Source organism: Molossus molossus, unplaced genomic scaffold (assembly GCF_014108415.1).
Source record: "Molossus molossus isolate mMolMol1 unplaced genomic scaffold, mMolMol1.p scaffold_m16_p_10, whole genome shotgun sequence".
Taxonomy (NCBI): Eukaryota; Metazoa; Chordata; class Mammalia; order Chiroptera; family Molossidae; genus Molossus; species Molossus molossus.
The window spans coordinates 73,861,659-73,889,370 of NW_023425345.1; the positions used below are offsets into that span (position 1 = coordinate 73,861,659).

Consider the following 27,712-nt stretch of genomic DNA (forward strand, 5'->3'; position numbering starts at 1 on the left):
TATATAAATGAATGTAAATGTTATTTCCCTCCCTCTTCATAGCCTCTCCCCTTACTCTCACCCCTCCTACCACCATCAGGAGCCATGGCTGGAGTACTGATGAAGGATTGAAATGGCTGGAAAGGAAGAAGAGAGAGAAAAGTAACTCCCTGTTAGTTGGTTTGAAACACACCAAATCCTCTTGCTTGAGGCTAGTGAAGGAACTAAAGGAACAAAAGTTAAAACTAGGCTATTTATATATTATTCCTAAATCCCCCCATTATTGATAATAGGGGCATTTTTCATACTGCCCTCACAGCCTGTAGTTGCACAGAACAATTTTGGAGCAGGAGGAAATAGCCAGAACCAGACCTAAACTGGCTGTTTTTCTCTTCTCTGCCCTTGGGAAGGAGATGATCCTTGTGAATGAGTACTTCTTCCAGGAGAGCTGTGCTGTGAAATTAGGAGCGTGGCTGGGAGAGCTGAGCCAGACCCTGGATAACCCTTCCTACAGAATCAGGAATCCCTTTTCAAGTGGGCATTTGAGGAGGATTATGATCATGTTCCCTAGGAATCATAGGTTCAGAAAAAATGTTTTGGGAAAAACTATGTTTGTAATCAGGCAGCAGACCTTGGCTCTGAGAGTTCTAAATTGCTCACAATAGCCGCAGAAGTCTGAGTGGCTAATGGGGTGAGGTGTGCAGTGGGTCTCATGATAGGAGAGATTGCCTGTTTTCAGAGATGTGAAAGCCATACCTATCCTGGGCTTGGTCTCCAGCCTGCTCAGCAGCCTTGCTATTTGTGTAAAGTTTCTTTTATGATTAACCTTGTTGTTCCTTCCCTTTTTCTCCCCATCTCTGCTCCACTGCCTTTCCCTGTGCCTCTTTTCTCTTCCATTTTCCACATGCCTCTCTGCTGGTCCACAGCCAGTCCCAGCTCTGCAGTCCTCTCCGCAACCTGTTCAGTTCTCTCCAGGCTCCTGTCCCCAAGTCCTTCTGCCAATCTCTCCACCTCAGCAGTACAACATGGTATAAACTTCATTACCCCTTTTTGTCTTGTCCATGTGTGGCCTATATCTCTGGGTATGTCTTGGTCAGTCTGTGACAACCTTGCAAAGCAGTTGTACTTTTCGGAGGGCCATGTTAAAAGGTGTTTCTTCATGGGAGGCCAGCACAGGCTGAACTATACTCCATTCTGGTGACCTCATCACAGCAATTTAGCTGTCAAAAGATGCCTAAATGTAAGATAGAGAGGAACACTGAGTTCCCCTGAGTTTTAGGAGGGGAAACGAAATCGGATGTTGGTCTAACCTAGGCTCCTCATAATTTCCTATAAAAATAAAAACACAATTGCAAACTTCTCTGGTACCACTGGGAAAAATTAAATATGTTCTCCTCTGTTACCATGTTATTTTACATAAAAAATAACCTTTTCTTCCCTGGCTGGTTTGGCTCAGCAGTTAGAGCGTTGGCCTGCAGTCTAGAGAGACTCGGGTTCGGTTCCCGCTAAGGGCATGTAACTTGGTTGCAGTTTGTCCTCAGCCCTGGTTGGGTCTGCGGGTGGCAACCACTCGATGTGTCCCTTTCACGTTGATGTTTCTCTCTCTCTCTCCCTCCCACTCTATCTGAACAAAAAATGAAAAACTGTCCTCGGGTGAGGATAAATAAATAAATAATACCTTTTCTAATGCATAACACTGTTTAGTTTGTACCTTGACTACAAATTCTTTAAAGATCTGATTTGCCTCATAGTTGATAACTTCTTTAATGGTTATAGGAGGGCTAATTTCTTTTTATTTTGTGTTAATCACACCTGTCTGCTTTTTCACTAGAAGCCCCTCTTTCCTTCTACCTCTTATCTCCATTCTGAAAGCCCTAAAATATGGACCTCAAAATAGTCAGCAATCCAGTCCTCTTGTCATCTGTTTCTGCTCACTAAGGTAGCAACATAGCTAGCTTGAAGATCAGATCCCTGAAAATTGAGTGAAACCACAGGAAAGCATTACCTTTTGTTTCTACTAGGGTTTGGGGGGGGGGGGGGCGGCAAAAGAACTTCTGCTCTGCGTGTGTATGTGTTTGTGTGTGTGTGTGTCAATTACTGTCCAGGGAGCAGAAGGGACAAGGAAGCTAACAAACTCTAACCTATCACCGTACAAGTGAGAGATGGAACACCATCACTCTTGCTGCTTAGAAAAGAGGGCTAAGAGAGAAGGCAATTACAGACTAGCCAGTCATTTTTACCCTCTAGCCCAGCCACTCACCCTGGCCTCCTTTCAGAGGTGAGAATTGGAAGTGGTTTTCTGAAGGGCAGGAGAACTCTAGGCAAGTGTCAGAGAACAGAGGTGGAAATTACCTCCAGAGGGAGTAAGAAGATAAGCAACAGGAGTGGGATCCCACCAGTCTTTCCACTGCATAGGCAAAGCTGGGGAGCCACATGAACCAAACCACCCATAATCCACTCAAGGTATTACCTGGATCTTTCATTATAAAAATGGGATTTTTGGCAACATAGGAGCTCTTTGTATGGTTTGAGACATGAAGAAGACAGGAAATGGAAAGACTTTTAGTCTTTTTTTTTAAACCCACTAGTTTGTCCTCTTTTTTCTGTATGTAGAAGTTGTACCATTGCTCCCATCTCCTCAGGACAAATTTCTAATAAAAATCATAATCAGAGTGGCCATTGTTACTGCATATGTGGTAAGGAGACTGACCTCCCGGGGCACTGAGGCAGAAGTGTCTCAAATTTGGTGTACATAAGGAAGGCTGTAAAGAGGGTTGCTATTTCTATGTTGAAGCCAAAAACATGGGGCTTGATTCAACCTCAGTCCTTGAATCTCTGCTACTTTTTCAACAGGCAGATGACCTCAGCAACCCCTTTGGACAGATGAGCCTTAGCCGCCAAGGTTCTACTGAAGCAGCTGACCCATCCACAGCTCTGTTCCAGCCCCCTCTTATCTCCCAGCACCCTCAACAGACTAGCTTCATCATGGCTTCCACGGGACAGCCCCTCCCCACTTCCAACTATTCCACCTCTAGCCATGCACCACCTACTCAGCAAATCTTACCACCCCAGGGCTACATGCAGCCCCCTCAACAGGTGAATGGCTCAGGTTCCCAGCTTAAATCACTAATTAAGTTTGTCCAGTATTATAATCCTTCTCTCTTTCTCTGATTTATTTTTTATTATTATTTTTTTTCCTCTACTGATTTTAGAGAAAGAAAGGAAGTGAGAGGGAGAGAGAGATAGAAACATCAATAAGAGAGAACATCGACTGGCCACCTCCTGCATGCTCCCCACTGGGGATTAGGCCCACAACCTGGGCATGTGTCCTGACTGGGAATTGAACCAGCTACCTCCTGGTGCATGGGTTGATGCTCAACCACTGAGCCACACTGGCTGGACTAGTATTATTATTATTATTATTATTTTAATCCTCACCTGAGGATCTTCTTCCATTGATTTTTAGAGAGAGTGGAAGGGGGAGAGAGAGATAAAGAAACATCGATGTGAGAGAGACACATTGACTGGTTGCCTCCCGTACAACCCCAACTGGGGCTGGGGATCGAACCTGCCACCCAGGTATGTGTCCCTGACCAGGAATCAAACCTGCGACCCTTCGGTCCATGGGCCGATGCTCTAACCACTGAGCAAAAACGGCCAGGGCTCTCTTCCTCTGATTTAGACAGACCAGAGGGGATACCTGTCCCTCTCCTCCATTTCCCCACTTAGCACTTGAGACTTGTCTTTCTAGTCAGAAGGCTGGTTATCTTTCTAGACACAAGTCCTTTCTGTTCTGTTTCAAATTGGTATGCTAATACTGCAATTGCAGACCCAAAATATCTCTATTTACAGACTTTTGGCTATCAACTCTAATGCATTTAATAGTTTGGGAATGTTGGGGCTAAATTTGAGTGACCTTATCACACATCTGTTTCCTCTCACCATAGATCCAGGTTTCTTACTATCCCCCTGGACAGTATCCTAACTCCAACCAGCAATATCGACCTCTCTCTCACCCGGTGGCCTACAGTCCCCAACGTGGTCAACAGTTGCCTCAGCCATCCCAGCAGTCTGGTAAGGGGAACTGCTAGTATAAGAAGACAGTGATTAGGGGAAGGGCAGAGACTGGGAGAGAATAATTACCTTCTCTATTTAAAAAAAAATAAAGGGCAGGAATGATTAGAATTCTAAAGAGGTAGGTACCCAGAATCTCCAGAAAATGAAAAGGTAAAATAAACAGTTGAAGAGAAATTGCTGATAAGAGTGTGACCTCCTAAACATTGTCTTCTCTTCCTTGCCCATCCCTAGGTTTACAGCCCATGATGCCTAACCAGCAGCAGGCAGCTTACCAAGGCATGATTGGGGTCCAGCAGCCACAGAACCAGGGCTTGCTCAGCAACCAGAGGAGTGGCATAGGTGGCCAGATGCAAGGCCTGGTGGTTCAGTACACTCCACTGCCTTCTTACCAAGTGGGTGCTTTCTGCATTGGGAAACATTAGCCAATCCTTGGGACGAGGGAAAGGAGGACAGCCTCCCACATCGTCCAGTCTGACAACTCTTAACACTGAAATATTGTTCACTTCACCCCTTAAAAATTTAGGTGTTTTTTTTTTTCTTAGAGAATCTAAGAAGAGTCTTTATTTAAATTGTTTAGTCTTTATACAGCCATGCAAAATAGTATATGTCCAGAAAAGTAGACTCTAAAGGAAAGCAGATTCCTTTCTCTACATCAAATGCTCAAGGGTGGTATTAGGAGAAGGAAATGGAGGTAGCTTTGTAAACATTTCCTTTAGGCAGATGAGAATAGGAGGAGTCTCTAAGAGCTAGAGAAGGAAGTTAGAGTGTCTTGTTCTCGTGATGACTGGTATGTTCTCTGGATTAACTCAGTGGGAGGACAAGTGGTCATTCTCTTTTTGTCTCCACTCAGGTCCCAGTGGGTAATGACTCACAAAATGTGGTCCAGCCGCCTTTCCAGCAACCCTTGCTGGTCCCTGTGAGCCAATCTGTGCAAGGGGGCCTCCCAGCAGGGGGTGTGCCAGTGTACTACAGCATGATCCCTCCGGCTCAGCAGAACGGTACAAGGTGAGGATTTTCAGAAAGTCCAGGCACATCTCCCATAGACTTCAGCAATTACTGCACCATGGTTTTGTTTTCACTGGCCTAAGAAGAGAAATGCAGGGGTGAAGATCTCAGTGGTACCCTAAAGCAGGTAGAACATGAGGGAGTTCATTCTCCTTTTCTCCTCATTGATTTGACATTTCCGTAAGAGCTCGTCAGCAGAAAAAAATTCCTGCTTCAGAGACAGAGGCTTTATCATATCTCATTTTTTTGTTTTTCTAATCAGTGAGATTCAGAAGTATGGGATAGAGATTGCTCACCATTAAAGGAAGCAATTTGGAATGTGTGTGTGTGTGTGTGTGTATACATATATATGTATGTAAAATTTTCTATATACCCCTGTTTATATCCATAGATGAATCTTAGATGGTCTATTTATATGTATCTTAGAATAGACCATAGCTGATAGAATTTTAGAGATAGAAGGCACCTTAGAAATATCCTGTCCACTCCCCTTGTTTTCTTTTTCTCTCCATTTTATTTTTAATAAATGAAGAAATTTCAGCTTAGGGATATTAAGAAACTTACCAAAAGTCACAAAGGTAGTAAAATGCAGAACTGGAACTAGAACTCAAGGCTGGGCCTATTTGTATGTATTTCTGTCTCTCTCTGTGGGTATATGTTTATTTCTGTCTTTTTATATGTATATCTCCTATTGTCTTGAGTTTTGTGGGGGTTTTCCCTATTTGTCTTTAAGTACCTATCTGTGTTTGCCATTGTGTAAATATCCTAAATCATACATCTCCGTAGTTCGTGTGTGTGTGTGTGTGTGTGTGTGTGTGTGTGAATCTTCACCTGAGCATATTTTTTCCTTTGATTTTTAGAGATGGTGGAAGGGAAGGAGAGAGAGAGAAACATCAGTGTGTCCACATTAATTGGTTGCCTCCCACATGTGCCCTGACCAGGGCCAGGGATCAAACTTGCAACTCAGGTGCATGCCCTTGACCAGGAATAGAACCCATCACCCGTTGGTACACAGCGACCACTGAGCCACACCCACCAGGACTCTGTAGTTCTTTTTTACCCATCTCTGTCTTGCATTGTATATCTGTCTTTGGCACTCTCTTTGTCTGTGTGTCTTTTATATTTTTCAGAGTATGTGTGTATTTGTGTTGTATGCGTGTATGCATCTGTATATATCTGGTGTTTCCACACTGTTGGGAAGAACATGTGTCACTGACATTCCATCTGTAGCACTGATTAGCAGCTTCCTAATTGAAAGATGATCAAGTACAAATATATATAATTAACTTTGAACTGATTAGTAATTTTAGAAATTGCATGGCAAATTGGTTTGGGAATGGCTTAGAGATGCCTCTGCCTCCCACAGGGGAGGCCTGGGAAGCAGCAGCTGTTTGCCATGAGCTGTGTTCCTCCCTCTACCTCTTTGCCACTCCTCTCTTCTCCATTTCCCAGCCCTTCTGTGGGGTTTCTACAACCTCCTGGCTCTGAGCAGTACCAGATGCCTCAGTCTCCCTCTCCTTGCAGTCCACCACAGATGCCACAGCAGTACTCAGGTAAGACAATAAAAGTTGGGGGGGGGGGGTGTGTCTTGAGCAGTGGCGAGAACAAACACTGCTGAAGAACTTGTGCTCTAGATCTGGGAAGGGCAGAGAGAGTTCAGAGATTGGCTGTGACCCAATTGTGACGCCATCGGGAAAAAAGACCAAAGTCCTGGCTGATGTTTTCCAGGAGTGCTGAAGTTGACCTCTCAAGAAAGGTGCAGTTGGTTGCTCCATTCCCGTACCTGGGAAGCCACATGTCTGATTGGGTTCATTGTTTTCTTTCCTTCTTGTTTTTTTTTTCTTTTTCTGAATTCAACACACACCTTTGAGACATGAAGTGCTTGACTCTGTCTCCTGTACACATTCTTCCTATAGACAGCTTTTTTTTCTTTATTGATTTTAGAGAGAAAGGAAGGAAGGAGAAGAGAGAGACAAAAACATTGATGAGAAAGAACATCTATTGGCTGCCTCCTGCATGCCCTCCACTGGGGATCAGGCCCACAACCTGGGCATGTGCCCGACCAGGAATGGAACCCGCAACCTCTTGGTGCATGGGTCAGTGCTCAACTACTGAGCTACACCAGCTGGACAATAAAATGCTTTTTTAAGTCATATCTTAGATTTGTTGAGCAGATTTTTGTATGTGCTCACATAGATTTTATCATTTTAATTCTTACTATAACTTCATGAAGGGGAAATTTAAGCTTCAAAGAAGATAAATAACTTGTCTAAAGTCACAATCCTAGAACTTGAACTTTGGTCTTTTGAATTTCCATATCTTATGCTGCATTCTCAATAACATATTTTCAACATATTTCTGTACTCTATTGCTTTCCCTCCAGAGGGAAATAAATGGATATTTTGTTAAACAACTAAAGGCCCTCTTTAGAGGGACCAGCTCTCCCAGGTGAATAGGCTTATGTCATACATCCTCTCACTGTCTACCTTTGCAAAGAACTCCCCCAATACACCAAGTATAGCTGCCCTTGTGTGTTTCCCTTTCACCCCACCCTGACGTAGCATTACATTGCAGTTAAAGAAACTTCAGGGGCCTCGTGTGCCTCAGTGGATTGAGCGTGGTCCCATGGACTGAGAGAGGTCCCAGTTCGATCCTAGTCAGAGCACATACCCAGGTTTCAGGTTCCATCCCCAGTAGAGGGCATGCAGGAGGCAAGCTGATTGATGTTTCTATCTCTCTCACCCTTCCTGTCTCTCTCTCTCTCTAAAAAATCAATAAAAACATTTTTAAATAAATAAAAGAAACTTCAGGGCACTCAGCCGGTGTGGCTCAGTGTTTGAGCATCGACCCATGCACCAACAGGTCATCGGTTCGATTCCCAGTCAGGGCACAGGCCCGGATTGTGGGCCTGATCCCCAGTGGGGGGCATGCAGGAGGCGGCCAATTGATGTTCTCTCTCATCAATGTTTCTATCTCTCTCTCCCTCCCCTCCCTCTCTCTCTCAAAATCAATTTTAAAAAAATTTTTTTAAAGAAACTTCAGGGGTTCTGGAAGGCAAGAGCTGTCTTAATGTAGCTCAGTTTTGGGAATATCAGAGTGCCCTCTTCTGGTGAGAGGGAAGTGTTTTCGTCAGTTTCCCCATTTAGAAATGTACTATTTTGTGTTCATTAGATTCATTTTTTTTTTTTTTTTTTTTATCCTCACCCGAGGACATTTTTCCATTTTTTGTACAGACAGAGTGGGAGGGAGAGAGAGGAAAAGAGAGAGAGAGAAACATCGACGTGAAGGGACACATCGAGTGGCTGCCACCCACACGACCAACCAGGGCCGGGGACAAACTGCAACCAAGGTACATGCCCTTAGCGGGAACCGAACCCGGGTCTCTCCGGACCGCAGGCGGATGCTCTAACCACTGAGCAAAACCGGCCAGGGCGAGATTCTTTTTTTTTTTAATCCATGTTAGATTCTGTGGAGTGGATTCCAGAATTCATCTTGCTCATAAGGCAGGATCAATTGTTACCTTCAAGGAGCAATGACTTTTGCCTTTATCCAGACTATAAACATGGATCTCTCACAGACTCAGATATTTGACATTCAACAGCCCTTTCACTTTATTATATTATTGGTTTCTCTAGCTGTTTCTCCTAATGTCAGCCAAGGGTACTTGACCTTGAAATTCCCAGCAGGGTATGGAAATTGTAGAAACCAGCTCCAAGAACCAATGTAGCCTTGCCCTGGTTGGTTTTGCTCAGTGGTTAGAGCATCGACCTGTGAACCAAAGAGTCCTGGGTTTGATTCCAGCCAAGGGCATGTACCCCAGTTGCGGTTTGTCCCTGTCTCCAGTTGGGATCATGTGGGTGGCAACCAGTCGATGTGTCTCTCTCATGTCGATGTTTCTCTCTCTATATCTCTCTCTCTCCCTCCCACTCTGTCCAAAGATAAATGTAAAAATATCCTTGGGTTAGGATTAAAAAAAAAAAAAAAAAACCAATGTAGTCTTTGGTGGTGCTTGATACCACAGGACATTTTTCTCCCGTTTGTTAAAATAAGTGTGTGCATGTACAAATGGATATACTGTCCTTAAAGGTATATCTCTATCTATTGGGTCTCTGTGGTTATGTATCTGTTCATCTTTAAATATAAGGTCTTTGAATATGAAACAAACCAACTTAAAAGAATTTTTCATTACTCTGGACCTAGTGCTAGGTTAGGTAAACTGAAACAGCTGCTGTTCTGAAAGTTGGCAGCACTTAGAGATCTGGGCTGGGATTGGAAGGAGATAGTCTAGGCTCTTCCCTAATCAATAGAAATGGAGGAAACCCACTTTATCATCTAGTTCCCTTGCTTTGGAATTTTCCACTGTATTTTTTTTCTTCCTCTAGCAACCCTGATTGATCCTAGGCTTCTAGCTTTTCCTAGATGATAGGACCCTTTTTGTTCCACCCACATCATCTAAGAGACCATGTTCACAGTACTACTGATTTTATGAGACTTCAATCCCTGTTCATAAAAAGCTAAGAGGAAGTGGAAGAAAAGAAAAGTACCTTTTCTGTCTTCCCTTCCAGTTTACCCTTTACTGGCAAGATAGAAGACTAGCATAGCCCACAAGGGCTGCTGTGTCACCTTCAGAGGACAGTTACCCGCCCTTCTCCCACGTAGCAACATGGTCACTTTTCCAAAAATAAAGGCAGGGATTAGGATTGGCTGTTCCCGGAACAACTGTTCTGGTTTATTAATACATTTTTGTAGTTGCCCAATTTACCCCCAGGCCTGGACCTTAATTCCTCCACTGTGATATTAGACATAACTGTAAACCCAGGAAGCACTTTTCTTTCTGCTAAAATGATGGCTTGCAGGTCCCTTGAGGTTTCTACAGAGATGCTGGTCTGGGGAAGATGCACACAGACATGAAATGGCAGTGAAACCAGCAGCACGGCCAGTGAGGCACATACAGACACAGCTTCTCACATGCTTACTGGCTCCTTTGGTAGCTAAGGGGTTACCAAGGCTGACACTCTTTTCTCTCTCACCCCGTGAGGAAGTTCCTCTCCCCCACCAGAAAAGGGGGAAAGACCAGATACTATTGTAGTCTATTCTGTAATTTGGGAAAGATGCCTGTGGATTTTATTTTCTCTGGATATTTCTTTCCATAGATTTGATTCCTGGTGGTAAGGACACCTTATCAGTCTTCTACCTCAGTGATTTAAAAAAAATCAGCTAAACAAAAAACAATTCTGCTAGACATAAATGTCATCTGTTTGTATTTATGTGGTTTGCTCTGCCCAATCGACCTTTCTGCCCAGGTTTAATGATGCCACTTAAAAAGCCATTCACACGTCCCCTCTCCTTTCAGAGCTTTCAAGCTGAAATTGATTTCCTTATTCAACCCCCTTCTCCCCCTTCCCACTCCAACAACAGGCTCCTTCCTCCAATCTGATTATATGGAAGTGTTGTCATTGGCCGAGGGGTGGGTTTTTTTTGGGGGGGAGTAGTTATTGCCATGTCCATTAAGAAGTAGCGACAGTTCAGCTGCTAACAGATGCCACCTGCTTTTGGCTTGAAGAAGAGAAGCATTAAAATCAGCTCATCAGCCAAGTAGTGCTCTGTGTCATAGGCTAGTGAAGGAACAATGCTCCAGGCCAGCAGGGAAGGAAGGACTAGTTGTGGGGAGGAACTCAAGACTGAAGCTGTGACTGATAACCCTGGCTTTGTTTTTGTTGGAAATCAGACAAAATAATAGGAGGACTTTGTTCTCTTATTCCCTTCCCTGGAGCCCCCTAATAGCTAGCTCCTTATGGCTTCATGTTGGTAGTAGAAAGAGCTTCCATGCCCTGGCCGGTTTGGCTCAGCAGTTAGAGCTTCGGCCTGCGGTCCAGAGAGACCTGGGTTCGGTTCCCGCTAAGGGCAGGTACCTCGGTTGCAGTTTGTCCCCGGTCCTGGTTGGGTCGTGCGGGTGGCAACCACTCGATGTGTCCCTTTCACGTCGTTGTTTCTCTCTCTCTCTCTCCCTCCCACTCTATCTGAAAAAAAAAAAAAAAGGAAATGTCCTCGGGTGAGGATTTAAAAAAAAAGCTTCCACTACCTTGTTTATGCTCGCATCCTATACACTCACACATCCACCACCTTTCCCTGGCCTGGGGCGTTAGACTTAGATTATGAACTGCCTTCCAGAAAAGCTGTGGATTTGATTATTTTTGCCTTGGCCCCTCAGGTAGCAATGAGATGTTTGAATAAAGTTAATTTCAATTTTGTTGGTAGAGGATGTTGGAGCAGGTGGGGCTCTTAGGATAGGGAAATAAATGCCCAAAGCAACTATAGTAAAGGGAGAGTTGTTAAATGCATGACACTCTACAACTGTGCAGTTTTCCTGTGGTTCTTCTGCAAACTGTGCTGATGATACTCTGTCCCCCTTGGAAAGGGATGGGAGGTGCAAGCCTGTCCCTCTGAGTATTTGTGCTCTTTGAATAGATGAGCCCTGAGTGGGGGGCACAGATTGACTGGGGAATAGGATGCCCTGAGTGGGGGGCACAGATTGACTGTGGAATAGGATAAGACAGATGTTGTGTCTCCTGAGCTGCTCTCAGGCCACCTGCTGTTTCTTTTTCTTTCCTTTGACCAATGCTACCTGAGAAAAGCAATCATACTCACTTCCCAGCAGGACTGGTGCCCAGGGCAGAGGCTGCAACATTTCCTGTCACAGGAAGAAATCTGATGGCGGTGGCAGTGGCAGCCCCAGAGCACTGAGCCATGAAAACTGCAGCATTGCAGCAGGTTTTTGAGCTAGCAAGCCCCAGTCCCATTTCTCCACCACCACACACACTGAACTCAGCCTGTCTCTCTACAGAAATATATCCTGGGAGGTCAAGAGCAAACCCTCACACTGGACAATTTCCTGTGGGGAAACGGAGCTCCTGCCCATCCCTCCCAGCAGTGATTGTCTATCAAATTACTGTCTGACCCCTTACCTTGCTTTTCACCATGAGAAAGATTCAGGACTTAATGTTCCTCCTCATTGAGCCCTTTCCTTCCCCCAGCCTGTGAGAAGGTTAGGCTATCCATGGTTGCCTGTGCTAAAACTTCTGGATTACATCTAGTCAGTCATCTGAACCTGTCAGTGAAACCTTCAGAGAGGATCTGACGCCCCCCCCGCCCCCCACCCCCCGTTCCTGTTGTCAGTGCTGTGATTCAGAACCTCCTCATTTGGTTTCCATAGCTTCCTAACTAGTCTTCCTGCTGCTAGTCTCTCCCTCCTTTCAGCCATCTTATATCTAGCCAGCTGTCTGAGGCACAAGGCCTATACCCAGCACCTATAAGACAAAAAACGTCTTTTTTTTTTTTTTTTCTTACTTCTAACTATTTGCTTACTTCTGACTCCCTAATAGACTGTCCATTCCATAAGGGCAGGGACCAGTTTTGTTTGTTATACACCCAGTGCCCAGCATAGGAACTGGCACATAGTAAATGTTCAATAAATGTTTGCTGAATAAATAAATAAATGTATCTCATCTCCTACTACTTCCTGTACATAGCCCCTATGCCTTGGCACCTTGAATTGTCTGTCATTTCCTGAATATGACATACATCTCTGCCATTCTCTCTGCTTGAAATATTTCCAACTCACCCCACCCTCGCCCAAGAAGTAGCTTTTGGGTCTCCCTTAGTGAAGCTATGTGCATCGATCTTCTCCAGAACAATCAGAGACCACTGGCTTATGTGCAGCTATTACTGGAAAAGCCTGCATGTGCCTACAGCCCTGGCCCAAGCCCCAGACTGGGACCTGTACCATGCCCAGACATTCAAGCAATCTAACTTGGGCATTTGGTAATACCCAACATTGACAGAATGAAGCAGTTTTCTGCCAAGCATACCAAAGTACCCCTCATCAGGTAAACCAGGAAAGCATTGACATCTGGGACTTATGTCCCTTCCACTCAAACTTCCACTTGTTTGGGGAGAAGAAGTCAGAAACCAAATCAGCAACTATCTTAGATTCCTGGCAGGACACAGTTGAAGAGTTGGTGGATTTGTTTACTGGCTTTCATACTCAGACTTAGCTGCAGGCCAAAATATAATTTGAATTCACAACCAACTGCTTTTTCCTGCCACTCAGGAGTGTCACCTTCTGGACCAGGTGTGGTGGTCATGCAGCTGAATGTCCCTAATGGACCCCAGGCTCCCCAGAACCCATCCATGGTCCAGTGGAGTCACTGTAAATATTACAGCATGGAACAACGGGGTCAGAAACCTGGAGACCTGTACAATCCTGACAGTAGCCCCCAGGTGAGTCCTGCCACCCAGCTTTTTATCTTGGCAAGGAGGTAACCAGATTCTTCTTAGGGAGTAATCTTTGTCATTGACTGAGTATCCTCTTTTACATGTCTTTCCCTGGGCACTTTTGAGGAGAAACACAAGAAATGGTGGAGAGCATCTTATTCAAAGTACCTAAGATCTAAGGTGGCAGATGGGACACATACTTGAAAATGTTAAGAGAATACTTAGAACAGTATTTTAAAAGTAGATATTGAAATAATACATACTAATTAGGGACTAATAACGCAGTTTGAAAGAGCAGTCTGATTTTGGCAGAGTTCAACAAGAGAAGGTTCCTGAGGGAAGTGAATTTTAAACCAAGCCAAAGGAATAATACCCAGAGAGTAATGTTTATTATTTATGTGATGTGTGCTGTTCTCTCCCACAGGCCAACACACAAATGAGTAGCAGCCCTGTCACGTCTCCTACCCAGTCTCCAGCACCCTCTCCTGTCACCAGCCTCAGCAGTGTCTGCACAGGACTTAGTCCCCTTCCTGTCCTCACACAGTTCCCCCGGCCTGGGGGTCCAGCACAGGGTAAGGGGTTTAGATTAGGACTCATTGCTGTCACATCCCATTCCCAAGTGGGGACACTGAAAGGGTAGCAACAGGCAGGGAGCCAGGGTGGCGGGTCATTCAACTCTGGGAGCCAATTCTTTTCTTTTATTTCACCCAAGGATATATTTATTGGTTTTAGAGAGAGAGGAAGAGTGAGAAAGGGGGAGAGGGAGAAAGAGATACATCGATGTAAGAGAGAAACATGATCGGCTGCCTCCCACACATACCCCGACTGGGGATCAAACCTGCAGCCTAGGTATGTGCCCCAACCGGGAATCAAACCCACAAACCTTCGGTGTACAGGATGATGCTCCAATCAGCCAAGCCACCCTGCCAGGACAAGCAGCTTATTTTAACATCCCTGTTTAGGCCAAGGACACTTGCCTCTCTTTGGAGATGCCCATAGTTAACTTGCTCCAGACCTTATTTACATATTTAGTATTTACTACCAAGTAACAGGACTATGAGCCAGGGAAGGGAAGTTCACTGAGCTTTCTTATGAACCAGAGTTCAACCTATCGGTACTGAGTCAGGCTTGGGGATACGGGCTATGTCAGAAACAGTATGGTTTTAGAAGAGGGGGCACAGGATTTGAGTTAAAGTCTTGGGTTCAAATTCAAATAAGTAGCTTTGTGATGTTGAACATGTTACTTAAACTTGGAACCAGACCTCAGTTTTCTAATCCATAGGCTTAATCATACATATGATAGAAATAATCTTATCTTCTTTCTGCCTTGGTTGTCACAAACAATATAAATAAGATGAGAATATGGTTTAAAAACTTTAAAGTGCTCTGAAATATATTTAATCAACAATAATAGCTATTATTTTTTTTTTTTTTTTTTTTTTATCCTCACCCGAGGACACCCCTCCATTTTTTGTACAGATAGAGTGGGAGGGGGAGAGAGAGAGAGAGAAACATCGACGTGAAGGGACACATCGAGTGGCTGCCACCCGCACGACCAACCAGGGCCGGAGACAAACTGCAACCGAAGTACGTGCCCCCAGCGGGAACCGAACCTGGGTCTCTCCGGACCGCAGGCCGACGCTCTAACCGCTGAGCCAAACTGGCCAGGGCAATAATAGCTATTATTAATGATGCTCACTATATATCAAGCATTGCTTTCGTTACATGTCTCTTATTCATTTAACCTTTCCAACAACACTAATGAGAGGAAAACATACCCAGCATCCGATTTCCAGTAACAGAGCCAGGACCTGAACCTAGGCAGTCTGGCTCCAAGTTCGTGTTCTTGTCCACTACACTCTATGCCTGCATGAGTCAGAAACTTGATCCCTGGATTTGGGGTGGAGAGAATCTATATAAGAAATAAAAGAGCCCTGGCCAGTTTGGCTCAGCAGTTGAGCATTGATCTGCAGACCAGAGTCCCAGGTTTGGTTCCCACTAGGGGCACGTACCACAAAATAAATTTTAAAAAATGTATGCAACTTTAAAAAAAAAAAGAAAGAACGAAATAAAAGACATTCATAAGGGTCTGTAGGTTTTCTCCAGGACCTTTTGTCTACAATAGACAAAAGTTTTTCAAGGGCGAGGGAACCTAATAGCCACATTTGTCTGAGATACAGCTGAGACCTAAGGGATTTAGAAAGAAAGACAACTCTTAAATCAGTCACATGGGCACTCCTATTATAGAAAAAGTAGGAATAGTACCTATCTCCAAAGCCCCTTGAAGTCTCATAAAAGTCATACCATGAGGTTCAAACTCCCAGAAAACCATCTGCTCCTCCTTCCTAGGTGATGGGCGCTACTCCCTCTTGGGCCAGCCATTACAGTACAATCTGTCCATTTGCCCTCCTTTGCTCCATGGCCAGTCGACTTACACAGTGCACCAGGTAAGGGTGTCCACCATCAGCCTTAGAGCCATCAGACACCCCTCTCATCCAGGCTCCTATCTTTGAGCCATCCACCTCAACCAGCAGGGTAGACAAGGGAGACAACACAGAGAGAATGGACAAAGTGAGAGGGACCTTATCCCACTCCAGTGCCAAGAAGGAGGGTCTCTTTGTTTCTCAGTGGCCACTTGATGGTGCGGTGGGGTCCTCAGGGTTGGGTACTGCTCCTTAATCTCTCAGACAGACATTGGGATGCAAGGCAGTCAATGTTATTTACCCGGGATGAGCATTACCTTTCGATGTTGAAGGGACAGAGTGGATTGAAGCATGGAAACCGGAGCAAGAGACAAGCACTCAAATCTGCTTCCACTGACCTGGGCACAACAGATGTTGGTGAGTGACAGGATGCTAAATCCCCAAGAGAATGTACTTACCCCTCCAACCCTACATTATCAGCTCAGGATGGCTGGAAAAAGCCAGTTTAGGGTGGGGAGTGGAAATGGGAGCCTTTTGTACTAAAAGCAAGGAGAAGCTAGAGAAGTAAAGTATCTTTGTCCTCCTTACCAAGTTACTCCAGGTCCTGGGAAAGAGGATACTAAAAATTGGAAATAACACAATGATGAGGCTTGCTAAGCCTATTATTAACAGGGAGTCTTGTGGGAGTGGTTCTGACTTTAGTCTAGGATGTCTACCTTTGGTTGTCCTATACCCAATTTAGAAGATTGAAAAGAGAATAAGGGGGAGTAACTCTCCTCCTGCAGGCTTTCCATACTAGGCATACAAGATCTCTCAGGATTTCTCCTATTTGGAGCAGTTTGCTAAACAAGGAAAGGAGGGGAAACTGACTTCCCTAGATGATAATAAAGAGGAATCTGTTTGGGACAGCCACTGGGAAGGGATCTGTGGAACATATTCCAGATTATACTATTGACTTTGTGAAAGAACATCAGCAAAAGCCATACTTCCTTCACTATAACAGCTCCCTGTGAGAGAACTGAGGTATGGGTCTCCAAATCTTCAATCTGGGATTCTAAGTCTCTTCTTGCCTTACCCCTCTTGGCTAGAAGAGAAAGCTTCCTTAGTTTCTAGTTGCCTTCATCAGAGTCTGGATGGTGGGGAACTAGGTTGATTGGGGAAGGAGGAAAGTGCTAAGTGGGAAAGGCTGGGCTTTTGAGGACATTGTATACAGACTTGGTCAATTGGATACTTCTCTGCCGGGCCGCTGTCCAGTCCTTCCTACTCTAACCCTCTCACAATGTCCTCTTTCCTCCCTTTCCAGTCCTGGGGCGGGTGCTGGAGGTGACAGATCTCCCTGAGGGCATCACTCGTACCGAGGCGGACAAACTCTTCACCCAGCTCGCCATGTCCGGTGCCAAGATCCAGTGGCTCAAGGATGCTCAGGGGCTGCCTGGCGGGGGTGGGGGGGACAATAGTGGGACTGCTGAGAACGGTCGCCATGCAGACCTCGCTGCCTTGTACACCATTGTGGCTGTGTTCCCCAGCCCCCTGGCTGCCCAAAATGCCTCCCTTCGCCTCAACAACTCCGTGAGTCGCTTCAAACTTCGAGTGGCCAAAAAGAACTATGACCTAAGGATCCTCGAGCGAGCCAGCTCCCAATAAACAGAGGAGGGAAAGGGACTTGCACAGCAGGGGTGGGGGCAAGGTGGAGGGAGTTGAGATATCCTGACAGACCGTGGACAGAGGGAGAAAGGAAGGCTACCGAGACTAAACTGGAGCCTAAAACAGTATGATGAAGATAGAAACAGAGACAGACACACTATGGACTCCTTCTTACTCCCCTGCCATAGGTCCCCTCTTTTTCCCTGTTTGGCCTCCCTCTGCTACCCACTCCTTCCTGTCCTCTTCTATCCTTTTTTTTTTTTTTTTTTTAATCTCTTCTCACACCATGAAATGAATTTCTTTCATATTTTTTGGTCAGATAGAATTGGGAGGGTCCCACACTCCCCTTTTCTATTTCCTTACCATCCCAAGCTCCCTTTTCTTTTTTGGTCTTTATGAATATATTTATATGGACAGAATTAAGAAAAATGAAATTGATTTCCCTTTCTTCTCACTTTCCCCATCTTGTCGCCCCAAACCCCACTGAGTTAAAACTTGGGCCTCCCTCGACCCCAACAAAACACTTGTATATTGTTTGTTTGAGGTTTGTGCTGCAGTAACAGACACAGTATTTAATTGCACATACAGATGTTTGCTAGGTATATTCACTGTAAATTTTATTTAATCTGATTTTTGTTTGTTTGGGGGTTATTTGGAGGGAGGTTGATTTTGTTTTTAAATATATAAAAAAAATCTGTCACTGGACGTTAGTCCCTGTTTCTCTTTTGCCGCCCTGGTGTGGGTAGGGGTTGGAGGTCCTGGGTAGGTACAACCCCACAGAGTTAGAGGGCTTTGATGTGGGTTTGGATGGCCTTTCTAGCATATGAATGCATATTTTCCTAACACTATTCCCTGTGTCCCATCCTCCTCCTCACACATAATTCTGTTAGGTGGCTGGGTCTCTACTAGGACGATGGTTCTGGGCTCTCCCAACTCTGCCACAGTGGTATATCAGACACATCATTTCTCAGCTCTGGAGCTGTGAGTCTTAATCAGTGAAATAAGAAACTTGACTGACTAGGTGACCTCTGAGGTTTTTCCACTCTGTTAATTCTGTGACACTCATTTAGGGTCCTTGAGGCTGAGCTGCAGAGAGGTAAGTGAGGTCCAGAACTGGGTTGAATATTGGCCTCTTAACCTGCCCATCGAACCTGCTAAAAACCCTTCAGGGATGGAAGACTTGGGCCTTTCTTTATTTACAAAAAAAATTTTTTTTTTTTTTTTTTTTTTTTTTTTTAGAGAGAGAGAGAGGAAGTAAGAGAGAGATGGAAACATCGATGTGAAAGAGACACATCAGTCAACTGCCTCCTGCATGCCCCCTACTTGGGATCGAGCCCACAACCCGGGCATGTGTCCTGACTGGGAATTGAACCGGTGACCTCTTGGTGCATGGGTCATTGCTCAGCCACGGAGCCACACCAGCTGGGCGGGCCTTTATTTAATCCTAAAACCAGAAGACCGAGTTCTTCCTGGCAGGAACATAAGTGGATGTTTCTTTCTTTCTTTTTTTTTGTGGTACGTGCCCCTAGCAGGAACCAAACCTAGGACTCTCTGGTCTTCAGGCTGACGCTCAACCACTGAGCCAAACTGGCCAGGGCAGAAGTGGATGTTTCTTACAATAAAAGTTACATCAGTTAAACTTGTAGTATCAAAATGCCAGGCGTGCTCAGCAGTCCCTGTTTTGTGCAACTGATGAAAGGTGAAGAGCTCGGAACTTTTCCTCTAAGGCTTCCCAAAGCTAAGCTGTTGTTCATCCTGTCATACCAGAGTCATTAAAGAACCTGTAGCCCTAGAACCATCCAGCAGCCCCTTTTCAATCTCACCCACCCTTTTATTTATTTATTCATTCATTCATTCATTCTCTTTATTGATTTTTAGAGGGGAAGGGAGAGGGAGAGAGAAATAGAACATCAATTGGCCACCTCCTACATGTCCCCACTGGGGATCTGGCCCATAGTCTGGACATGTGCCCTGACTGGGACTCAAACCGATGACCTCTTGGTGCATGAGTCAATGCTCAACCACTGAGTTACACTGGCTGGGCCTCACCCACCCTTTTAAAGAGAGAGAAAAAAGAGTGGAAATGACAAAACGTTGCCCTGGGAATCTCTTGGATCTGGGTGACAGTGTCTGTAGCTAGGCTCTTCCAAAGCTTGTCTGACCCAACCTCCAACATAATCTCTTACTTCTTATAGATACAAGGGATAAAGCAGCACTACATTGCCACCTCCAAATTGCTCTCCTCTGAGATGGGAGTATCTTCTTTTTCAGCTGTGTCACACACACAGCAGGAGAGGCTGCGTGCCTGTGAGATAAGAATGCCAGAAAACTCACTGAGCATCTGTTCATACACTGGGGCATCGGAGGAGGGAGATGGAATCAGGGAATCAAAATGACTCAGGGAGTGTGAGGCCTGGCCTTCCTGCCACTTCCAAGAGTTCGCAGCTCTCATGGGAGTGGAGACATTACTTACAGGTGATAAAAACTTCCTGTGTGGCAGCTATTATTGCCTTCTGTCCAGTGTTGACACCATCTCTACCTGATCATTAGACCCTCACTCCCCCAGAAGCCCACCCCACCCCCCTTTTAAAAAGTAGCTCTTAGAAGTCCCTTTACCCTGAGGAGGAGATTTTAGAGGGATAGGGGGAAAGATGCCTCTGGGGACAGCTGGAGGGAACAGAGCAGTACTACATGTTCTTCACTCCCTGACAGGATGGCAGGAAAGTACCTTCCAACTTCCCCCAGAGAAGAAAGCAATCTAGTCTGGCTGATAGGAGAGCTCTGAAAAATGCAAATTTTCCTTTCTTTGTTCCCAGCCCTTTCCTTTCTGAAGGTTTGAGGCTAAATCCATACTTGATAATATAAAATACATGGCCACAAGAAGATAATGGCTGAGAAGTTGAAGGCTTAGTTCCTAAAGTAGGTCCAGGGAGGATAGAATTGGGGAGATATTTGGACCTTGGAGAAAGGGGGTTGGAAAAACTATTCATAATTCATCTTTACTTTCAGTCATCTAAAATCACCCAAATAAGTATACAACATGAACACTGGTCCCCTCCTGAATGTAGCCAGTACTGACCTGCACACCACAGATGAGAAATTAGGGAACAGCAGCTCTGGGGGAAGGGAGGAGTTAGGGTCCAGCCCTGCCCAGACCTCCTCGTGTCCAATTTCTCTGTGTCAGCTGTGTCACTCAGCTGTCCACTTTCCTCCAGCCCTGTCATTTCAGCTCTGACACCAAGGCAAGAGGCTAGGTCTACAAATACCGTCTGGGTAGCCAGTGTGAGTTCAGAGGGTACTGGGGGGGCTTAGCCCCCAAGGAAGAGGACCAGTCTTCCTCCAGTGCCACCATCACGACCGCGGGGGCTCCCTCTTCCCTCCACAGACTGGATTGACAGGGAATCCCAAACGTGAGTTGACTCTTCATCCTCTTTCCATTTCCAGGACCTCTTACCCCAGCTTCCCCGATCCATAGTCTATTCAGCTTCTTCATTTATCTGTCTATGAGTAGTTGGGTTTTAGGGTGAAATTATTATTCTACTCCAGGAGAAAGAACTAGGATTGGAGGGCGGAAGGGGAGTGGGGTCAAGGGAAGAGAGTAGTAAGGGAAGGAAAGGCTCATATTACTCTGAAAACCTAAAATAGCTGAGGCCTGAGGCAGGCTGGGAACTAGGCACTGGGCCCCCAGGGCTCAAGAAAGAAGTAGGGAGAACAAATGTCCCAGCCCATCCCTCCACACATCAAACCTCTTGAAAAAAGAAGATCGGGAAAGATGTGTGTCATATCTCTACTACCCCTAGATTCCCAGGAGAAACAAAGTACCTATTGGAAAATCCCTAGACCAGGCAGCCTTGAGCACTGTGTTGGGGCTATAAACTTGGGGTTTGCCCCTCAGAGTGGAAAAATGGGGTATTGATTTGAGGAACTAGTTGGGAAGTTCCTCAGTCTGCTGGGCTTTTCTCTGGACCTCCATGGAATCTTTGTGTTCATAAGCTCTGTGAAAGGATCTCTAACCCAATTTCTCCCAAAGCCTCCCCTTCAAGGACCACCCTACTGTACAGGGACAGGAATAAGGGAAGTATGGCAGTCAGGGATTAGTTGTCATAGTGGGGTCCAACCTCTTGCAGGATGACAGAAAAGAAGGTACTGGAGTCCCCTAAGCCCTCCCCAGCAGAGACTCGGCAAAGTGGGGTGAGTCTGGGCCTCTGACCACTGGGTGTGGGGAGCTGGGAAGCCATTACAGCCCTTGAGGAAAAGTGCCTGAATTGATCTCACTTGTATGTGACTCCTTTATTGTTAGAATGCCTGCCAGTATCTGCAGTCCCCAACACTCATAATCCTGGGTGTGCCCCTTGCCCCAGGCTAGAAAATGTTTAGTGTGCTTCAGCTTTACCTACTTGAGAGCATGACCATTCTTTTAACACTGGGTTTCCCTCATTCCCTCCCTCTCTCCTCTCTCAGCTGCAGCGGCTGAAGCAATTATTCAGGAAGGAGTCTACTGGGACCAAGGAGATGGAGCTTACCCCAGAGCCCCAGGCCAATGGGGAGGCAGTGGGAGCTGGGGGTGGGCCTATCTACTACATCTATGAGGAAGAGGAAGAAGAAGAGGAGGAGGAGGAGGAGCCACCTCCAGAACCTCCTAAGCTTGTCAATGATAAGCCCCATAAATTCAAAGATCATTTCTTCAAGAAGCCCAAGTTCTGTGATGTCTGTGCCCGGATGATTGTGCGTGAGTCATGAAGGGAAGTAGAGAGCATGTGATGTTGAAGGCAGGGGAGCTGGGAATGGGTTTATGAGAGGAGTATTTGTACAGCAGACAGGCTATGGCAAGATTTGGCTTTAAGGAAATACTATTAGAGACTGAGAGTGTTGGGTCCCAGACAGAAAAGGGACCTAGAGTAGCAGCTACAAGGGAAAGGGAAAGGGAAACAAATCTCACCCTTCTCCTCCTCTCCCAAGTCAACAACAAATTCGGGCTTCGCTGTAAGAACTGCAAAACTAACATCCACGAACACTGTCAGTCCTATGTGGAGATGCAGAGATGCTTCGGCAAGATCGTGAGTAGGTTTTGGGGAACAAGAAAGTAGAAAAGAGGGGACATGTTGCCAGCTACCCCCTTGCCAGTCCCTCCTCAGGTCATCCCCTCCGTTTCCCTGCTTTTTCTTTCTCAGCCCATCTCTTACTTCAGGAAGGAGGAGCACTCATGGGAGAGATAGGGTTCTGGGTCCTACCTAGCTCTCTCTTAATACTTTCCATCCTACCTTATAGCCCCCTGGTTTCCATCGGGCCTACAGCTCCCCACTCTACAGCAACCAGCAGTACGCTTGTGTCTGTAAGTGACTCATATGGAACCTGAGGGAATGGGCAAGCCTAGAAATGGTTTCAGCACACCTCTAGATCTAGAAACCAAATTCTGAAATAGAAAGATTCTATGTCGCATGGTTCTCTCTCACCCTAATAGTTTAGCCATCTTCAATACAGAGTCGATATTCCCTATTTGATAGCCGAGGGAGATAAGATTTAGATCTCCACACAGCTAGCAAGAGACAGACCCAAGACTGAAATTTTATTTGCCTAACTTCAAAATCTGTGTTTGATATGCAAAACCATCTCTAAGGGAACAAGAATTTTAGACTGTCCTCATCCTTGTTACAGAAGAATGTCAGACTCAAGGCCAGACCAAGAACTATGAGCATCCTGGGCAGATTCATAGTTTGGCAACCCTTAACATTTATTTTGAGGTGAAGCTAAAGTCTGTGAGGATTATGGTGTAAAAAGAATAACCCTCTGGTGCAAGCACCCCAGCTTGCACATGCCACTCAGTGGAACACAAAGCCAACAGTTGAAGGACCATTCTTCTTAGAGAAGAGTGATTCTGAGCATTCTCCAACTCACAAGCAACTTAGTAAAGTTGTCTTTTCAATATCATATAATGCTCTGCCTGGAAATATTTTTCTGGTAAATATTTTTCTCCATCACATTACATTTATAGATTGATGATCTAGGTATGCCTAGCTGACAACTTCCCTAATCCTACACACACACACACACACACACACACACACACACACACACACACACAGGTATCCACTCAATCCCATCTCTCCCTTACTTAGGAGGTCTCTCTTTCCTTTCCCTGCCTCCCCAGTAACATTTTCTTTCTTCTCCCATTCCCACTAGCTGCTGCAAATCGTAATGACCCTGTGTTTGAAACCCTGCGCACTGGGGTGATCATGGCAAACAAGGAACGGAAGAAAGGACAGGCAGATAAGAAAAATGTGAGCACAGCCCTGGCCGCTTTGGCTCAGCAGTTGGAGCATCGGCCTGTGGACCAGAGAGTCCCAGGTTCGGTTCCCGCTAGGGGCATGTACCCCCCAAAAAAAAAGAAAAGAAAAATGTGAGCACCATACCATCTTACTGAGGTCCCTTCCAGAGATCCCATTTCTTCTCTCCAGAAAGCTGAAAGAAGCTAGGGATCCTTTTCCCCTAAAATTTTACATAACCCAACAGACACATTTTTGCATGTAATTTTAGAGAAAATTTAGAGGTTAAGAACTCCTGCCATAGCACGTGTTTTCTCCAGGAATTCCATTCTGAAATTGTCAGATTAACCACTATAACCAACTGAAGGCTAGGCCCCAGGCCCCTGGCATTGCCAGACAACAGAGGCAAGAGCTATGCTTTTAGATTCAGGGAACAGAATTTGCCAAGTAATTCTAGTCATTCATGGGTCCATGAAGATCATCTGGTCTGACCCATTTATCCTATAGATGAGGTTAATGAAGCACAAAGCTAGTGGCCAAACGTAGTTTCATTTCCTTTTGTAATAATAGGGTTACTAGATTCATAATGCCATAGACTTGCATTCAGTTCAGCAAGGAATTTGTTAGCATATCCTCATATCTTTTTAGACAACCAGGATAGACTAATATAGATAACAGTTACAGTTCGATGGATTCCTAAAATTGACTGAATGACAATATCCAAAGGATCCTGGTCCTTTAGGGAGTGTCCAGCTAGAGGAAGATTTCTGATTCCTCATAACATGATTGGTCCTTGGTTCCTGAACTAAGAACATTTTTCTCACTGATGCAAATGAAGATATAAATGATATACCCATCAAGTTTGTGGGAAACCTAGAAGGAAAAACTTATATACTGAATAATATATTTAGAAATCTTATAGACTAGAAAAAAGACCCAGAACTAAATAATTTTGTTAGGAAAAATGTACATGTCTTTTCTTGGATTTAAAAACACAAAATCAACTTCATAAAAACAGAACTGGAGATCTGGCTTCAAAGCAGTTGATATGGAAGTTGGGTGCAAATTAGAGATTTCTGTGGAGTGAGCTATCACTGTTAGGCACTAACAATGTAATTTGGTTGCTTCCAGAAAGGCTAGCACATTCAAGTTCTATTTTCTTAAGGGAATAATAAAAACTGTGCTGCCCATTTCTCTTACACACTGAAATATTTTTAAGGGCAGCCATTATAGTAAAGGACATAGAGTCAGGATCATGTTGTCCTCAGATCTTTAAAGGGACTATATTCGTTCTATATTCCTCCAGAAGGCAAATCAGTTAGAGGGAGACTGACATAGGTTTAATACAGGGAAATGTCCTATAAATAAATTGCATGGGCTTATTTTGTAAAGTAGTGAGCTCCCTGTTATTAGCTACATTCAAGCACAATGTGGTGGCCCACCTGCCAGGATGTTTTAGAGAAAGTCTCTGCATTAGGCAGGTGATTGAATAGATATTTTCTCCAAGGCTCCTTCCAACCCTGAGATCCTATTATTCTATAGTTCTCTGTCCTGACTAGAGAGCCAGGGCAAGTATGGGTTCCCAAGACAGCATCTCCCTAACTCTGGTGTCCCTCCAGCCTCTAGCAGCCATGATGGAAGAGGAACCAGAGTCTGCCAGACCAGAGGAAGGCAAACCCCAGAATGGTGAGTGACACCTACCTCCATCCATAGAGATGGAGGAGGGCTGGGGGCTCAGAAGTGGCACAGGAAAGGAGGGTAAAAGGGCATGCCAGGTTTGGCAATAAAGGAGACCCTGCAACAGAAGGGTAAGATAAGGAGGGCTACCCTCCAGGAGCCAGAGACAATATGTTTTTGTTTTCCATCCCAGGAAACCCCGAAGGGGATAAGAAGGCTGAAAAGAAGACACCTGATGACAAAGTGAGACTCTTTTCTCCCTGCAGGGACCCCGCTCCTCTCCCCAACCCAGTTCTGACACTACTCAAGACTTCAACAAAAGCTCATACTTACGCTGTGGGTTCCCATTAACCTTAACCTGCCTTCCCCTTACACACACAACCAATACACTCCTCTTAGTTCAGGGACTTGGGAGAGAGTTGGAATGTAATGTGTCTGGAGAATGCCCCTGCCTTGAACTCCTACCCCTCAATGTGGGGCAGAGGAGCCCCAAGACTCATCACCCCCTTTCACCCCCAGAACAAGCAGCCTGGCTTCCAGCAGTCTCATTACTTTGTGGCTCTCTATCGGTTCAAAGCCCTGGAGAAGGATGACCTGGATTTCCCGTGAGAGGCCTAAAGATTGGGTTGGGGGTGTACTGGGTGTGAAAAGGGGAGAGTCCAGCTCCCTATGGGAAAGAAACGGGGAAGGGGATATTCAGGTCTTGGAGCCTATTGGGGCTGGACCTGGATACAGCCAAGAGACTGGATATGTGAGTAAAACCCCTAAATCTCAGAGGCACCTCCCTTTCCCTGCTAGGCCTGGAGAGAAGATCACAGTCATTGATGACTCCAATGAGGAGTGGTGGCGGGTAAGAGAAATGACTGAGGCTATGGTGGGACATGGGTTGAGTTTGAAAGACTGATTCTCCCTACCGTCTCCTCTAGGGGAAAATAGGGGAGAAGGTCGGATTTTTCCCTCCAAACTTCATCATTCGGGTCCGATCTGGAGAACGTGTGCACCGGGTAACAAGATCCTTCGTGGGGAATCGCGAGATAGGACAGATCACTCTCAAGAAGGACCAGGTTAAAAAAAACAAAAAACAAAAACAGGTAGCTCTGGTGCCCCAAGCCAACCCCAGCCCGAGAGGCACCTCTCCAAACCACACTCCTTGCAGATCTTAACCTATTAATGGGACTGGGATGGGCCTCCACTCCGGGCCCCTCAGTTCTCGTCTACAATTGTTTTCCCTTGATCTCTCTCCTCCCTAATCCTTTAGATCGTGGTGCAGAAAGGAGATGAAGCTGGCGGCTACGTCAAGGTCTACACTGGCCGCAAGATGGGGCTGTTTCCCACCGACTTCCTGGAGGAGATTTAGGTGTGCAGGCGCCTGCTGGCGGGAGATACCAATGCCGGGTTCTGGGCAGGCCCAGGAGAGGTTGGAGAGGAAAGGAGAGAAAGCAACTATACTGTTGGGTAAGGGAGGAGTGGGAAGGCCCGCCAGAGAGTAACCGGGCTCCTGGGAAGGGACTGGTTCCCGCCCTCCTCCCTCGGCCTTCGGCCTTCGGCCTCGGATACTGGTGCCTAGAACAGCCTTTGAGAGCTGAAAAAAAGAATGCGTCTCCATTAGGAGGCGCCCTGGGGTGCTGGGGTGGGTGGGAGGTAAACTGTTGAATGTTGTGAATTTATTAAAGTTTTGACAAAAGTTAGAAAAGTTTGTTCTTGAACTTGGGATCAAGGAGAGCGGGAGGAAAGGGCCTACGAAGTGGAGGAAAATCCTTCCCAACAGCCTCATTTCACTACCATCGAGTAACCTGAAACCCACCTGGACTGAGGCAGATGGGAGGTGGGGAGATAGGTGCATCCGCCAGGCAAGGCCTCTGTAGTTAATAAAGAAAAGGGAATGGGGCTCGGGTCACCGCCCCGCTGCTCCACCCCTGCGGCTGAGAACGGGATCCGGTTGCTGGATAGGTACCCCCAGCTCTTGTTGATTTAGCCGCGGACAGCCCCTTATATTCGGAACCTGGCTCAGTGCCGAGCAGGGCCACCAGGGGGCGATGCAAGATCTCGGTTGGAGAGCGAGGAATGGAGCCGGGGTGGGAGGCGGGTGGAAAGAACCTGAGACAAGGAGCCGGAGACCCTGGGCCTGGGAGGGGGTGGGGTGCGTGCCGTCTCCATGGCAACACTTCCTCATGTCCTCCGGGGACCCAGCGAGCAAGGCCCGGGGGCTTAACCCCTCCCGTGCGGCCCCCGCCCCAGCCCTGACAGGTACCAAGTGAAAGGGCGCGGGGGGCAGACAACTAACCGGCTCTCTCGGAGAAACCCCTGCGGCGCGCCGTATGCAAATATTTTATTTGCATATGTAGACATGCAAATAAACCGGCCACGGTC

The 27,712-nt window shown here is 45.9% G+C and overlaps 2 protein-coding genes across 4 annotated transcripts in view; both read left to right on the plus strand.

Moving 5' to 3' along the window:
• The window catches only part of R3HDM2 (R3H domain containing 2), a 114,684-nt gene extending 97,018 nt beyond the window's left edge, over positions 1-17,666 (plus strand). For both annotated transcript variants that reach the window (XM_036253176.1, XM_036253177.1), the window contains exons 16-26: positions 906-1,007; positions 2,833-3,075; positions 3,927-4,053; positions 4,288-4,448; positions 4,907-5,061; positions 6,514-6,614; positions 13,172-13,341; positions 13,760-13,907; positions 15,685-15,782; positions 16,091-16,175; positions 17,062-17,666. In XM_036253176.1, the coding sequence (XP_036109069.1) occupies positions 906-1,007; positions 2,833-3,075; positions 3,927-4,053; positions 4,288-4,448; positions 4,907-5,061; positions 6,514-6,614; positions 13,172-13,341; positions 13,760-13,907; positions 15,685-15,782; positions 16,091-16,175; positions 17,062-17,402 (1,731 nt within the window). In that variant the 3' untranslated portion in view covers positions 17,403-17,666. The remainder of the gene's footprint in view (positions 1-905; positions 1,008-2,832; positions 3,076-3,926; positions 4,054-4,287; positions 4,449-4,906; positions 5,062-6,513; positions 6,615-13,171; positions 13,342-13,759; positions 13,908-15,684; positions 15,783-16,090; positions 16,176-17,061) is intronic.
• Positions 17,667-20,666: 3,000 nt separating this feature from the next.
• Positions 20,667-26,961, plus strand: STAC3 (SH3 and cysteine rich domain 3). 2 transcript variants are annotated; one of them, XM_036253178.1, is made up of 12 exons: positions 20,667-20,812; positions 21,530-21,593; positions 21,864-22,131; positions 22,362-22,459; positions 22,671-22,734; positions 23,583-23,680; positions 25,285-25,351; positions 25,536-25,585; positions 25,862-25,947; positions 26,141-26,192; positions 26,269-26,406; positions 26,601-26,961. In XM_036253178.1, exons 2-12 carry the CDS (start codon positions 21,531-21,533, stop codon positions 26,697-26,699), a joined length of 1,083 nt encoding a protein of 360 aa, XP_036109071.1. In that variant the 5' UTR covers positions 20,667-20,812; position 21,530; the 3' UTR covers positions 26,700-26,961. The 2 variants fall into 2 exon arrangements, with proteins under 2 accessions (XP_036109071.1, XP_036109072.1); XM_036253179.1 differs by lacking the exon at positions 21,530-21,593.
• Positions 26,962-27,712: the final 751 nt, after the last annotated feature.